At 37.6% G+C, this 15,108-nt stretch overlaps 1 protein-coding gene across 1 annotated transcript in view; it reads right to left on the bottom strand.

The window, feature by feature from the left end:
* The window catches only part of PRKN (parkin RBR E3 ubiquitin protein ligase), a 674,035-nt gene that overhangs the window by 108,403 nt on the left and 550,524 nt on the right, over window positions 1-15,108 (bottom strand). Inside the window, exons 8-9 of the mRNA XM_077175671.1 lie at window positions 12,354-12,415; window positions 791-940 (exon numbers count right to left, since the gene is read on the bottom strand). Coding sequence (XP_077031786.1) covers window positions 791-940; window positions 12,354-12,415 — 212 coding nt within the window. The remainder of the gene's footprint in view (window positions 1-790; window positions 941-12,353; window positions 12,416-15,108) is intronic.

Genomic DNA, 15,108 nt, shown 5'->3' with positions numbered 1-15,108 from the left:
TCTCTCGTAGTGTTTGTGGAATTCTGCTGCAATGCCAACTATGGAAAGACTCACATAGTGCAAACACCAGTTAGTCACTCTGACTGAACATTTAATAGGTTCTTTTATATATAGATTTATCTCTATGTGCATCTATTTCCCCCAAAGCTTAATTCTTGTCAAGTACTTGCTTTTTCTACTGCCAAAAATGTCGATGGCCCATATGATGTGATTTCTTAGCAAAAGTATTTCCAAGCTTCATTTGATTTTGCTTTCCACAAATCCACCATTAATTGTTCATTCCCCTTGCTTAAAACAAACATGAGTAAACAAATAAATTTCTATATTTCTTTCCATCATGTATTTTAACATGCACAAGAAATATCGCTATGATGTCACAAACAGCCTATTCTATCTCTCCTTTTTCTGTAAAAAAAATTTATATGATAATGAACGGTTTGCTTAAGATCCTGTTCATTTCTGCTGAGTTCTAGGAGAAGAAAGTCAGAGTGCATTTGGATTTTCATTTGCACAGTTCAATTTCTTACTGTAACTATTCAGCAACTTCTTAAACCAAATAAAGCAAAGAATTATGGAATGGACAGATTCTCCACGATGAAGTCATCATTCCTAAGCCATTGCACTATATTTAAATTGTTTGGTGAGCTGCATTATCCCACTCTGGTGGGAAGGGCAATTCAGAGCCAATGAAAAGATAAAAAGCCAACCACATTTCTCCCCTTTGTCTTAGCGTTAATTGTACAGTATCAGTTATTTCCCACACCACTAGGAGGAAAACGTAGGTTCTTACCCCACAGCCTATTCCATTGCCTGGCTCACACAGGATTCTCCTCAGGCCTGGCTCGGGAAGCAGACCTGCCCCACAGCCGGGGGTGGGACACAGCACTCCTCCCATCTGCAGCACACACTCCTCGGCCCCGTAGCGCTGGTACCGGTTGTACTGCAACACAACACAACACATTGGTCATAAAGTCCTGGCAGCACACAAAGAAAACACCCAAATCTTTGAGTTTGTCTCTATTCCACGTAATCCAGTCAATTGTCCTAATGTCTCACATACTAAGTTCAGGTTATTTGTCAAAAGTCTAAAACTTTGCAGTGTTATTAAATGCAGTGTCACTCTGCTCCAACTCGCATCATGTGCATCATTTTCTGGCTCACAGCCATTTGCACCACCAGAAGACTGTGTGGGATATTAAAATCGAGAAAACAGCAGACTATTTCTGTAAGTAACATCAAATGCACTTACATTACTATAAAAAATTATTGTAAACATAATAAAAATAGTCCAACAGAGAAATGATAAATGCAGTATACAGATTGAAGAGAACACACAAAAAAACCCCCTTTAGGGATCTATATCTAGAAGTAGTGTAATGTTTTAGACCTTAAGGGCTGTAAAAATTTTCCTAGACAACTGTATTTTAAAAGCAAGCTGAACATTAAACTGATCAGCATAATAACTCTCTTATATGCATTCATTTCAATACTAGGTGTATTTTTTCCTGTGTCTCCCATGAAATTTTCTTCAGTTTTTTTCACTTTTCATTTAATTCCATCCTGATAGCCTAAAAGGCCATGGAAATACCTTAATTTTAATGATGGAGACACTGACACACAGCAGTATTAAGTAACATGCTCAGTGTATTCTCATTGACAAAAAAGCCTGCTCTAAACTGACTGATATCACTGCAATAACTTTCCCATGTCTAATTTACCCTGCTTTCAGCCAGAGATAAGCTGAGCTAGTACAAATCATGCTGTGCACATGTAAATCACATCCACTCTAGGGTTCTGTGTTGGTGCAGTTCCACACCAGTGGCTGTATAACCACTGTGAACCAGGCTTCAGATTCAACTATAAATCTGCTCTACTGTGGAGGAAAATAAATGAAAGCATTTGGTCCTAACAACCCCAAAGAAAACAGGCAAATCCAAAAGGCCAAAGAGGAAGGGAGTAGGTATGAATTTTCCCCGTGAGTAGACTTTATGGTGTGCTAAAAAAACAAAACAGAACTTTATGTTACAGCACTCACAACATTTAGTGCTTCATAAGATTTTATCCCATAATGGCTCATGAAAATCCTGTTCCCTTTTTTGGGAGAAGAGCAAACTAAAAATTCTTTCTCCAATCCACACCCCTCTCCAAAGAAATCTTTTGAGAAAAATGGAAGCTTTAGGACCAACACCTCATACACACAGAATACAAAAAAGAATTTTAAATTACAAAGAAGGCTCTACATCTTTTGGGTACATTTCAGAAGACTCCTCTGTGAATGCTGTCACAACATGTCTTGTTAAACTGCTTCTTAAAATAATATTAGAGCTCTTAAAAGACTATAATATGTAGACACAAAAGTTTGCATCACAGAAAAAAAAAATCAACTCAAATTATCCAACTTTGTTAATGAAAACTCCAAATAACCTCTGAAAAGAAAAGCAAAATCTAAAAGGACAATAGGACTTCAAAATATCTTTCAGTGTGTTGAATGATAGCCAGAAATTCTTATAGAATACTTAAGAATCTTGAATTTGGAAAATAATAGTATTTTGAGAAATGTGCAAGACATGTCTGCAGTCTCCTTGCATGCGGGGGGCTCAAGAAGTCAACTGATGCTTTCCTGTGTTATTATTATGCTTGAACCCAGACTAATGCCATAAATATTTCATGTTGGATGCTCTCAATTTTCAGAAAAGTTTGTGATCCTTCCACTATATATGTGTTGAGTGCTCTGAGTCATTTGGCTGGCCTTTATAGGAATATAGGTAACCATAGCTCCAAAACTCTCTAGCAGCCTAATTTTTTCTTCAGGGCACAGACTGGACCTGAAGGTGAGGATGGTGATTGCCTTACCCTATTAAGAGGGAACTTTGTGCTGCATGTGGGATTGTTAACAGCTTCTCATTAAGAAGGCAAACACCAGTGACACTGTAGCTGAGGTTCTGTCAGCATTTACATTAAAAATTCTGAGCTGGAAAAAAAAGAATATACTTTCCAGCCATTAACTTAGCCTAAAAGGGCATGAAGAGATTCCTCACATTTTCTTTTCTTTTCTTTCTTTTTTTAATTTATCTTGTTAGGGAAAGATACAGAATGTAAATGTCCAGTTTACCTACTGGCAAGGTGGACAGCAACATCGTTTTCTGTCCAACAAATGTAACATTTTATACTGGTTCAGCACAGGACTCATTCCAAATCAGTATGGCACCCTCTCCAGTGATTTTCATACTATAACAGCCAAAAAAATGATCCAGAAAAGATGCTGCTAAATTAATTTGCATATCTTGATATCTAGTTACCAGCCTGTTTTCTACCTTCAAAGTCCAGATACATTTATGTCATTTTCCAATTTCTTTTTCCTTGTGTCCTGCTCAATTAAAACCCAGCAACCAACTGAAACACAAAGTAGCAGAACATATACATGTTTGTTGCCATAGCAAAATCTACACAACATATGTGGATTTATATTCTTTATTCAGTGACATGAAACAAAATGATTCACATTACATAAAGGGTGCATTTATAAAAAACTTGTACAGGACCAGAACTATTATAATGAATTATTAATTAACTATTTGCATATCTATTAAAGACATTTTTTCCTATACACCACAGCCATACATATCATACTGGACTCATGTAACCAACCAATATAATCCATTATTCAAGTCAGTTTTCAGGAGCCCTTAAATGTCTTTGGAGCCCATGATGTGTTTTGATCATATATCTGGAAGAGATACTTAAGGATATTACAGCACACAACACCCACTGGTTTACTTCACCTCTTAACTGGAGACCTAATGTAGAATTCATTTAATTTAGTTTGACTTTCCATAGTGATGGTGCCTATAGTTGCACAGGTTGTGAAGACTTCTTTTATAACTAACAGGAGAGATGGGATGAAATTCATCTTTACTCCTTAGATTCGTACATCTGCATAAGAACTGAGACCTCACGTGCCCTGTTTTTTTAAAAATAATGAGAGATCAGACAACTTCCTAGATAATGGCACCTGAAATTAGGTGACTCTTACAATAGCTGATTTAGTTCCAATAATTCTGATCCTAACTCACCTGCCCAAAGCTATTTTTAAAACCAAGGATTAGGTATCTAAATAGCTTAGACTGTGAACCACCTCACAGAATTTTAGCTCATCTAAAATTAAACATCTAGCCTAAACAAGGCTCCAAGTGAATGAGCAGAAATAAGATCTCAAGGAGGGCATTTATCCTGACTTAGATATGATGTCTAAGATAGGTAAGATCAATCACCCTAGGGAAGTGCTATGGTTGAAGCTGAGAAAACTAACTCAGGCTAGATATCTAACATGTAAAGAGCTGTCATTGAAAGATTAATCTAGCTCTTCTGTCCATTGAAAGTATTTCACAGAATCTATTACTCAATTTTTATCAGTGTGCCTCCTATTTAGAGATGCACTCATCATGTGTAAAGTTGTTCTGCATGCTACATGGAGGAAAGTATCTCCAATTATTTTTAGGAAAAACCTCCCACAAAGTATAATAGATGGGAAATTTGATGGAACTGGCATTCGTGGCACCTGATTTCATTCCTGGCAGCAGCACAGCCATCCTGTGGCTTTCATGTATGTTCATTTAATCTATGCTTCTCATCAGCTGCCCATTTGTAAAGAGGAAGAAGGATACTTGCTGATTTCGATGTAGTGTTAAGAGGCAAAATCCATTAATAGTCATGAGGAAGTCAAATGCTATGGTAATGAGTGGCATAAAATTACACAGAAATCACCAGCCATCTACTGCTGCTAGAAAGCAGCTTCCAGACAAAGCATGTCAGGCATTTATGTGCTACTGTAATAAGGTCCTCAGAAATACAGGTTGGTAAATAGTTGCTGGATTCCCACAGAACTATATATTTCAATGCATATTTGGAAAAAAACCCCAAAGCTTCATAAATAGAATTTACTCTAGAAAATGGGTGCTAAGACAGTTACAGGTAGTTGTATAGCATTCTATATTTACAACTACCTTATGTAGAATAAGGTAGTTGTAAAGCATTCTGTTTGTCCTCTTAAGACTACATCCCTTTGTGAACCTTCCCCTCAAATTGTGAATTGTCCAAGTCAGCCCATATCCATGCTTTTCAAGGAATAAAATTTGGAGTGGAAAAAGTTCTACTTATAAGTTCTACTTATGGTATTTTGACCATAGAATGAAGTTCTTTATGCAACCTTTGTTAGTAAACATTTGTCAGGGCCCTTAGATTATAAATCACAGTATGACATAGACATGGAGGCTGGACAACTGTAACCATTTATTCCTTGCTCTCTACTTTCCAGGTTGGGATGGTTTCCCTTGAGTCTTAGAATGATACTGGGTTTTCAAGCAGTGGAAATTCAATAATTTGATGTTGTAAATCAAGGGTAATATAAATGAAATCTTTGGGTTGACACAGGAACAACAGGTTAATTATAGATTGGAGTCTTCTCAGTTACACTGAGATTCAGATACCAAAACAAAACAGAAGTGCACCTGAATGCACAAAACTCCTGCAAAACACATTTCATGAACACAGTGATTCCTGGCTGTGTCAATTAATTTACAAATTATGATTTAATATTATAGAATCATAGAATGGTTGGGTTGGAAGGAATCTTAAAGGTCATTTATTCCAATCCCCCTGCTACACCACGAATGCCCTGAGCTGTTTTAATTTTGCTTTTACACTTTGGCTATTGCTTTCTTTAGTTTCCTTCTCCCCCCCCTCATCTAAAAGCATTTCCTCAGTAGCAGCCTTGCAGACAACTTTGGACAAAAGTATAACAGTAGATGTAAAGCCCAAATCTCTGAAACGTAATTCAATTACTTGTTTCTTTAACTGCATGTAAGAGTCTCAGAGGAAAGCAAATCTACTTTCTGGAGTCAGATTGTTTTTACTGCTCCTATAAATCAAATAACCATCTGTGTGTTTCAAAATTAGATTGTGGAGGCTATTAGTCCATAGTGTAGACGAAGCACTTTATTTATATGTATTATGCACGTACAAAAACTCCAAGAATTAGTTCCATAATGTAATTAGGCAGCTTACAGTACGAAACCAGTAGTACTTCTTGGACTAGTAAAAATACTTACAAATGTGTCATCTAAAATACAGATTAAAAAGTGATGGATTGACATGGCTCTCCATGGAGCACCCCTAATTTATTTTTCCTGAGTTTTTGGGCTTCTCTGCTGGCCCCTGATCAAATTGAAAGAGCAAGTTCAGAGGATCAGCTCCTTGTTACCACAGGAGCACCCAAGGAGACAAGAAATACAACCACCTCTAGAGGGCTGGAATTTGCCTGACTGGAGAGTCATGGAAAATTGGGTACAAACAGTTGTTTGAAGAAAATATTTAGGTAAGAAACCTCTAACTGAATCAGTGCACCACAATTCACATACAAAATTAAACTGGAGTAGAGATGGGGAGAAAAGAAGGAAGATTGCAGCTAGTGGAATGATATGAAAGCAAGCACAATATGATACAATGAAGAAAGGGGAACAAGCACAGGTTAGCACTGCATTTACAAACTACTGGAAGTTTGTGATCTTCCAGCAGGTATTTGGGGGATCAGTGTGAATAGACTGGATGCCAGAGATAAACCTTCAGTTTCTTGTGACCCTTGTGGAGCTCAAATGCACACTCCTCTTCCTGTTAAAGGAACAGTCATTAAGGCTGTAACTGATGCAAGGAAATCTGTTCAGCTGATGCCATTGCAAACTGTGGAACTGCATTTCAATGCAGTAGATACTGGCTCCCAATTCTCAGGTCACAATAGTGAGCACATGAATATTTCCCATGAAAGCAGATTAAAGCTATCCAAGGGATGGAAGAACTCCTAACTTCCACATGTACCTGAGATCCTGAACGCTGGGGTTCAACTCTTCCCTCTGATTTAAATAAAAGCTGGGTGGAAGAGAAATTTAAATTCTATATAAAATGACACTTTTTTTGTTTTGACAGAAAAAAAATCCTTTAAATTCGTTTTGACTAATTACCTTCTATTTTCTTTCTCTTCATTCTTTATTTCAGCTGTTGCACCAAAAATAAATGACTTTCACTTGCCTACTATACAGTAAGTTCAAAAAGTGTAAGAATGTAGAGATATTCACCTTATGACAAGAACTTAAAGGCTAAAGTTACTATGATCCAGAAGAGACAAAACTGAGGAATTTTCATGAATCCCATGATTACCTCTGAGTTAGGGAAGAAGGTGGTTAGGAGACAGTCCAGGCAGGTATAGCATAGGAAGAAAAGAGAGGCATATCACTAGACATATGAAGGTACAAGATTATAAAGTTTGCTGTGAAGTTCCAGCTATTAAAAAAAAGGTGGTGTAAAGAGGATCAAGAGTTAAATGCAGTAGCTCAGTCTTAGAGAGCAAGTGATGAGACTGTGGTAGTGACAAATTCAAAAGGTGAGCCAAATGAGATGGAGAGAAAAGAGATATTAGATGGAAAAATGGCAGAAACTGAGAGATGTGTGTAGGTATCACTTACATGGAATAGTAGCTGAAGCCAGGGGACTGTGTGGGAAGCAGCAGAGATGTAAGAACTACACTTGTAAAGATAAAGGGTTTGGAATGCTAACAAACCATCTTTGGCTTAGTAATTATGAATGGGAGAAATCATCCACTAAAAATTTATTTTGTTCTTTAACTGATTAGAATTACTGAGATGCAGCTTATATTTCTTGCAAGTGTAGTTATCAAAAAATCTTAACCCAGAAATACTTCAGAAGCACTTTGTTGATCATAGTTGACACTTTCCTGTACTAAACTCAGCTGATTAATTAGAATTGTCATATGGCATTACTTTTGCCTGAATGGGTAAATATGTATCAATTACTTTAAGACTGACTTTACATGAATATTCAGTAGCATGCATTTGAAAAAAAATTCTTCTGGCAAGTATTGCAATTAAAAAAAAAATCAACCTTGTCACACCCACGCATCGTATATAAAATCCTTCCAGACCTCAACTAATGTTAAATGATCTCTAACCATGCTGTGTTCGTTTCATACTTGATTTCTGTATTTCCTAAAGTTACAGCTCACTGTGAAAACTAGCACAAGCCCACATCATCTTTGAGGAGCATGGGGACATTCATCTGCAGATTTTCAAAACAGGGTATTCTAGGGTATTCCTTTGCATAAGTTTTCCCTAATTGACAAGGCAATGTGGGAAAAAAACCCCAACCCCCCAAAAACCAAACCAAAATCCCTCAGAAAACCCCAACCAACCAAACAATCCCCTCCCCCCAAAATGGTCCTGGTTCAGGCTTGCTCAGATTCCAGGGATATAAACACTCACAACAGCTCTAAAAAAAGTGAGCAGTGATATGAGTTTCAGTAGCAGCTGATAGCAGAGATCTGTTAAAATTGATCGTTCCCCTGTCAAAATATCAAGGAACTGGCCAATACATTCTGCAAAGTTGTCAGAGCAGATGATGTAACAGAGAAGCACAGCTATACATTACTCAGCAGCTTCCTTTCCTGCCACTAGAAGTCATCTGCTTCATCTGTGCTGTGACCTGTTGGGGGCACTCAGGTATAGCAGCAGATTGCTTGCTCTCCTGTTATTTGTTTTCCCTTCCAGCCTTCAGATGTAGCTGCTATTTTATTCATGAATCACAATATTCCATTTAAACAATTAAACAAGGTTTTTTTTTTATCACTTTGGGGACAAGAGGGAAGTTTCTCATAGAGTCATTAGGGAGACTCCATAACAGTTCCCTGCAAGTCATCTTGCAATGCTGGGATATTGTGGTGTTTATGCTTGGAGTGTTTTCTCTGCTGCTTCTGGCACTGGCTTGTAGAGTTACCTGCCTTCCACTGTATTTGAACAGAGCTCATATTTGGTGCATTTTTAGCATATATTTGTAAGCAGCTTGTACTATCACCAGTTGTAGAAACATTTACTTGCAGACAGCCAGCCTGACAGGGCAAATGGCTACTGCAGGAGACTTTCTTATATTGTGCTATTTTTCAACAGCTCCCCACTTACAAAATCTTTCAATCTGATCCTGGCTATATCTTAATACTTAAGAAAGGGAGGAGTTAGCAAGGAGATTGGGCTGCACCCATTAAGCTAGGGGAAATGGATTATGAAAACTGAGAGCAAACTGCAAGAGAAAGCTCAGCAGAGCTTTGGGCAATTAGAAGCTTCAGGCTTCACCCTTCATCTGGGACTCCATGTGAAGGAGACTTTTTTGTCTTGTACAGACCTTAGTGGACTGGGAGAGTTTGTGACAAGGGGGTTCAAAAGAAACCAGACAAAGCTGCTTCTGGAGACTCTTCTTGGATCAGACTCTCTGGCACCATCTCAAAGAGTCAAGTATCAAGTGGGACAGCAATCTGCAGCTACGTTTGTGTTGTATTTTCAGCCAATTACTCAGGAAGCTGGTTTTATGTGATAGGTTAGGTATCCACAATGCATATTATGTACCAGGGAAGCTTGTACTCTTCAATTTCAGCATGCAGACTACGATTGCATCTTTCCATAAAGTCCAAAGCTGATTCCCTCTTTAAAAACTATCTTATTGCCAGTGGCTAAACCTTAAAAGATAGACTTTCCACCTAGAATAAATTTCCCATAATGTACGTTCCTAACAGAATAGAAGACATGGAAATTTTACATGTCCAGGAGACTACCAAGTTTGATTATTTGAACAGGAGCCTTATTATTATACAAGTCCATTAAGAATATATTAATCATCAACTCTTCACACTTCTATTTCTCAGCATTAGTTTCTCATTAATGCTTACATTTATTTAAAGATATTTCAGATAGTCGGGCAGACACATGTTTTCAAGAGGTTTGATCCTGAAAGCTACTCAAAACCTTTCTTTCCTAATGACATCAACAAATGTTAGATTGGTATTTACATTTATAGGAGCATTTATATGGTCAGTTTATTTATATTTTTATTTACAGGAAGCAAATGCTCAGTGAAGAAAAGAGGGACACCAGAGGTTTTTTTGCTTAAACTCTGAGAAATAGGAGAAATGCAACATAGGAAACATGCTGGTGCTGGTGGAGTGGTGGAATGGAAAGAGGCTGGGAATATTTTGTCTTCCACTACTGAGAAGTATAATAGGATCTAAAGTCTGCAAGTGATTTGTAAACAAAGAATAGATGCTTTTCTAGGCAATATACTGCAGTTTAAACAAGAATTAATCCAAAAAAGTCATGTAATGTGTATTCTAAAGTAGATCAGTACAGATTATCACAATAGTCCATTCTGCTTTTATAATCTGGCCTTAAATACATAAGCACTTTAAAAATAAATCAAGATTGGGTATGAAGCAGGAACATGTCCCTATTTTTATTTGGCTATTGATTGGAATGGAAGGAAATATATAACAGTTTATAATACTGAAATTGCAAAGAGTCTGAATAAAAAAGTCTTATAACTTACTATTAATTTTTTCTATCTAGTAGGCATAACAGAAAAATAAACATCGTAGATATTTTTAAAAAGCAAATATCTAACTCAATAAATATAAGAAATAAATAGATAGTCACATGAATAAGAACTTTGCCTGTAATTCCTTCCTATCTTCACTTAGATCTAGTTTAATTTTTTTTTCTTTTGGTTTTGCACCAATTTATTTCCTGACTATCAAAGTGTGTGCTAACTTCAAACAAAAGCTACTGTGGTCTTCAGTAGACTCATGATAACAATGCTTTTGTATGACAGAATATATTTGCAACAATCCTTATAAATGTACGGGCTAATGGAATAATTCAAGCCTCATGACAATGATCACTATTTGCAAAGGAAGTCCATCAGTTAAATATTGCCCTGTCAGTGATCATTAGTCAAGCTAAGGTCCACAGCTCCATTCTAGGGCTTTTCCAGGGGAGCTGTCAGATCTGTCTGATTCAGTCCTCTCTCTCACACTTGCAGCCTTTTGGTTTAGCTGGTCCTTACTTTTCCTTCAAATTTCTCCTTTTGTCCAACTCTTCCTAGACTGCTTAGCTTCACCTCTTCACACAGCTTAAGTGCAGATCTTCCTTTATTTACCAGTCTCTTCAGCAAGCTTCTGTATTTGGTCATTCCCTTCCAGCCCTTGGTCTTTGTCAGACCCTTATCATTCTGGAGCCTTGTCAGGCTCCTTGTCAGACCCTTATCATTCTGGTTTCTACTCCCAACCCCTTCAATGAAACAACCCCATCTCTTCATTCTACCCAAGCTTCATCTCACTCTCCCCTCCTTTCGTCAGGTAGCTCTAATCAGTCTCTTGAGCCCATCAATCCTGGTTGTAACTTCTTTTATTTCCTCTTCCTAAGTCCTCAGTCTCACCAGATTCCTGCTTCCAGTATCTTTTGCTAAGGAAAAGCTGAGCTCCTGAGAAACAAGACTTGTGACTCTCTATAAAAGCTGAAGTGAGGGGCTGGTGGAGGAAAACTGGAAGTCCAGAAATTGTAACAGCAGCCACAATTGTAATAAAAAAAGGGAGAATGACAGAGAAAGGAGAAGCAACAGAGTGTTCTTGTCAATACAATCTAATTTAAAAATGATGAAACAAGACTTTGAATTAACACCTCAGGAGTTGCTCCTACCTTTGTCACAGTGCTCATACACCCCTGTGCAAGTCCCTTGGTGCCAAGTTCATTAAAAGATGTGGATAGTGTCATGTACAACACACTAATGCTGGGCTTTCAGCCCCTGGGTCCCTAGCACCTGCAGCTCTGTGTCATGCACTCAGGCTTTGTAAGCACTACCTTAGGAGGGATACTTCAGAGAAAATGACAACTTGAATTTCAGAAGAATTGAGCGTATGAAAATTCAACTTGTCTCTCAAAATTTAAGGCCATTTCTCAATACCTCTGTATGTTCATTTCATTATTGGCAAAATAATATCAGACCTTCTTGTGAGTGTTGCAAAGAATACTTCATTTATGCTTTCCTAAGATCCCTCTACAGAAATAGTTTTCTGAGTGCAAAGCACAGCTATAATTATGAGAAACACTCTTTGAAAAGAGAAAAAAGGACACACAAAGGGATGGATATACCATGAGTAGCTGTAAGTAGCAGTCCTGTAGTCAGATTGTTTGTCTGTCTGCTGCTTTAGAGAGTTTGTTTACTGCTGTAGTCAAAAGCTGAAAAACTGTGGCAGGTAGCAGATGTACCAATTAATAACCTGTCAAGGCTGATGGATAGAATGAAAAAAACCCCAACTCTCACATATAACTCCTGTGTGGTTTTTCCCCCACATTTCAGGTCTTTTGGGGTCATGAGATACACTCTGTTTCCCTGGAGAGAGATGAAACTGTCTCATTAGCGTCTATCTTTCATGACATTAAGATGCTGCCTTTGAGATGCTAACTCACCTGTTCTTCTCCTAGAATCCTGAAGTGATGAAGTTCTTTAATCAAGGAATCTGGACAGCCAGCTGTTGGAAAGAAACAAAAATAGGTGTTTTAGAGCTTCCTGTCAGTGCAGTTTCAGCATAAGACACATAGATGCAGAGATGATAGAATATACAGATTACCTTAGATAAAGAAGATTAGAAAGATTAGCCATGGCTCTGCAGGCACCAGAATACTGAAAACCATCTATCAAATAATCCCTCCACATTTCTGAGCATGCTACCAAGAACACTTAGAAAGGTTATATTCCAAATATTTTAGCCCTTTCCCCAAAGGACTACAAACAAAAGCAAGATGAAAAGGGCAGCACTGTCTGCCAGATACCGCCAACCCTTTGTATAAGCCAAAAAGCCTGTTAAAAGAGGATCTCACATCAAAACATTGGAGCTGCCCAAAGCTGAATTCTGATTCACACAACAGGTTTGGACTTATCTCTAAGAATAATACATGCTTTCCCTGATTCCCTGAAGGATTTAATGGGCCTCACAGATCACTTAATTTTGGCTGTCACAAGTATAACCCATTTCACATACATATGGCTGTTTCCCCCCGGTGTTAACACACAAACCCAGAACACAGGCAGAGGAGTGATTTACCAGAATTTTGCAATGAGGCTGATTTTCAATCACTACAAACTTTCATATCTGAACCAGACAGTAAGAAAGAATATGTCTTGCTAGCTGCCATGCACTTTAGTCACCTGCTCAGACTGTGGCTCCCTTCCTGGCAATGAGGTCCAAGGCTGCTGTACACTACTTTTGTAAATGACTTTTGTGCACTACCAGACTATTTCCTGACAAGGGATGAAAAAGCAGACTGTGAGAGCTATCGGGGCTTTACTCTTTTTACCATAAATTGGAGCATCTCTTTGTGAACAGAGAAAATTCATTAAAAGTAATTAAGAGCATAATTCCTCTCAGAAAATGGGAGAAACCATGGTCTTTATCAACCTGGTTTTCTGCTGAAGCTACTACAAATAGTTACCTTTCACTCTTAATGACTGCCATTAAAAGAATACAAATTAATTTGGACATAACTATCAGGAAGTCTCCACCAGCACCATGGTTTTACTCAAGGCCAATGAGACATGGCCTACCCTCACACTTTCTGTTGGCATAGCTGCCTTAGGGATGCAGAAGGAAAAGACTACATTCGAAAGCAACATAACTAAAAAGGCAAAAAATGAACAATAGACATGTTCTAACAATAACAAAAGACATTGTCATACTCAAAAAATTAGCAATTACACTAGTAAAAGTCTTGTATTCACATAATTTTTCCACTTAGGGAACTGATTTAAATGTTACTCAAGTCAACCTTTTACTGGTAAATGTTTTATCTTCATTCCAAGGAGGGATAGGTGAAAAATGCACCATCTACACAACTTTATCAGCAAACCCTTACAAAGGTAAGACAAGGTTTGAAGTTTAAGCATACAGTAAGAATTGCCTATTAATGAATTGTCTCTTACTAAATGTTAGTATTTATTCCCATTTAATGAAACCTATGATATTCTTACAAGTTTCTTTTCACCTTTTCCTCATGCACAAGGGTATTCTCATATTTGAACATGTATTTTAGCTCTAAGTGATCATTTCTTAATCAGATTTTATTCTCCTCAAATTCTAGAACCACAACTTGTGTATCACTTTTAAACTTCTTTTCTCATTTTCTCCATGCTGTTTTTCTTTCTCTTCCTCAATGCACTTAATTGTCCTTGGTACTCCTACCACATAATCACTGCTATGCAGCACTTTCTAGTATTTTCACTGGGATCTACATCTCCATGCAACTCTGTCTCACTAACTCCTTGACCTGAGCTGTAGTCCAGAACTGTTGTCTTCTCTGTGCTTCAAATCAAAACTTGTTGTATAAAACATGGCTCCTCTCTCTTAGCCTCAAGTTCTCACATAATTAGCAATATATTTTCTTACACATGATTTTCCCTGAAAATATCTGCATTGATTGCATACTGCCATAGGAATTTCTAAGTGCAGAGTATAATTATGATTTCATGTAATGCTGCCTGTTAATCTTTGACAGATGTTAGCTTTAGAACATCAACTAAACTGCATTCTGCCTTTTGGAGTCCTTACAGATTCTACTTCAATCAAGTATTTCTTTCTTCCCTCCTATCCTTTCCAATTTATTATTCACTAAACTCCTTAAAATTAGAAGGTTTCCTTTTCCTTTCCTAGCAAGAACTTTTTCTCTTGATTCTCCTTGAAAGAAAGATGGGGACAAACTATTTAGCACGGTCTATGGTAAAAGTACATGGGGCAATGGTTTTAAATTGCAGAAGGATTGATTTAGATTAGATATAAGAAATAAGTGTTTTTGTGGTGAAACTCTGGAATGGGTTGTCCCATTCCAGGTAAGGCTGGCCAGGGCTCTGAAAAACCTGACCTAGTTGAAGGTGTTGCTGCTTATTGTAGGGGGGCTGGGGTAGATAATATTTAAATGTCCCTTCCAACTCAAACTGTTCTATCATTCTATGAAAAACATGCATGTTTAGGTGTTACTAGTCATCCACTGCTGCATCTTCTTCCAAATGCAATATTTTGTATAGTCTGTTTTTCAGAGACTTGCCCAACCTAGTTTTAAATCTTTTCATAGTTCAGATTTTCACTGGATCTTCCTTAGCTGATTATACAACAGATCCTGGCGTTACTAGCAAAGAGAGAGAGCTTAAAACCTATGTCACTGTTGGCATGAT

Source organism: Agelaius phoeniceus, chromosome 3 (genome assembly GCF_051311805.1).
Source record: "Agelaius phoeniceus isolate bAgePho1 chromosome 3, bAgePho1.hap1, whole genome shotgun sequence".
NCBI lineage: Eukaryota > Metazoa > Chordata > Aves > Passeriformes > Icteridae > Agelaius > Agelaius phoeniceus.
Note: the sequence above shows the minus strand (reverse complement) of the source record. Positions and strands in the feature narration are given on the sequence as shown.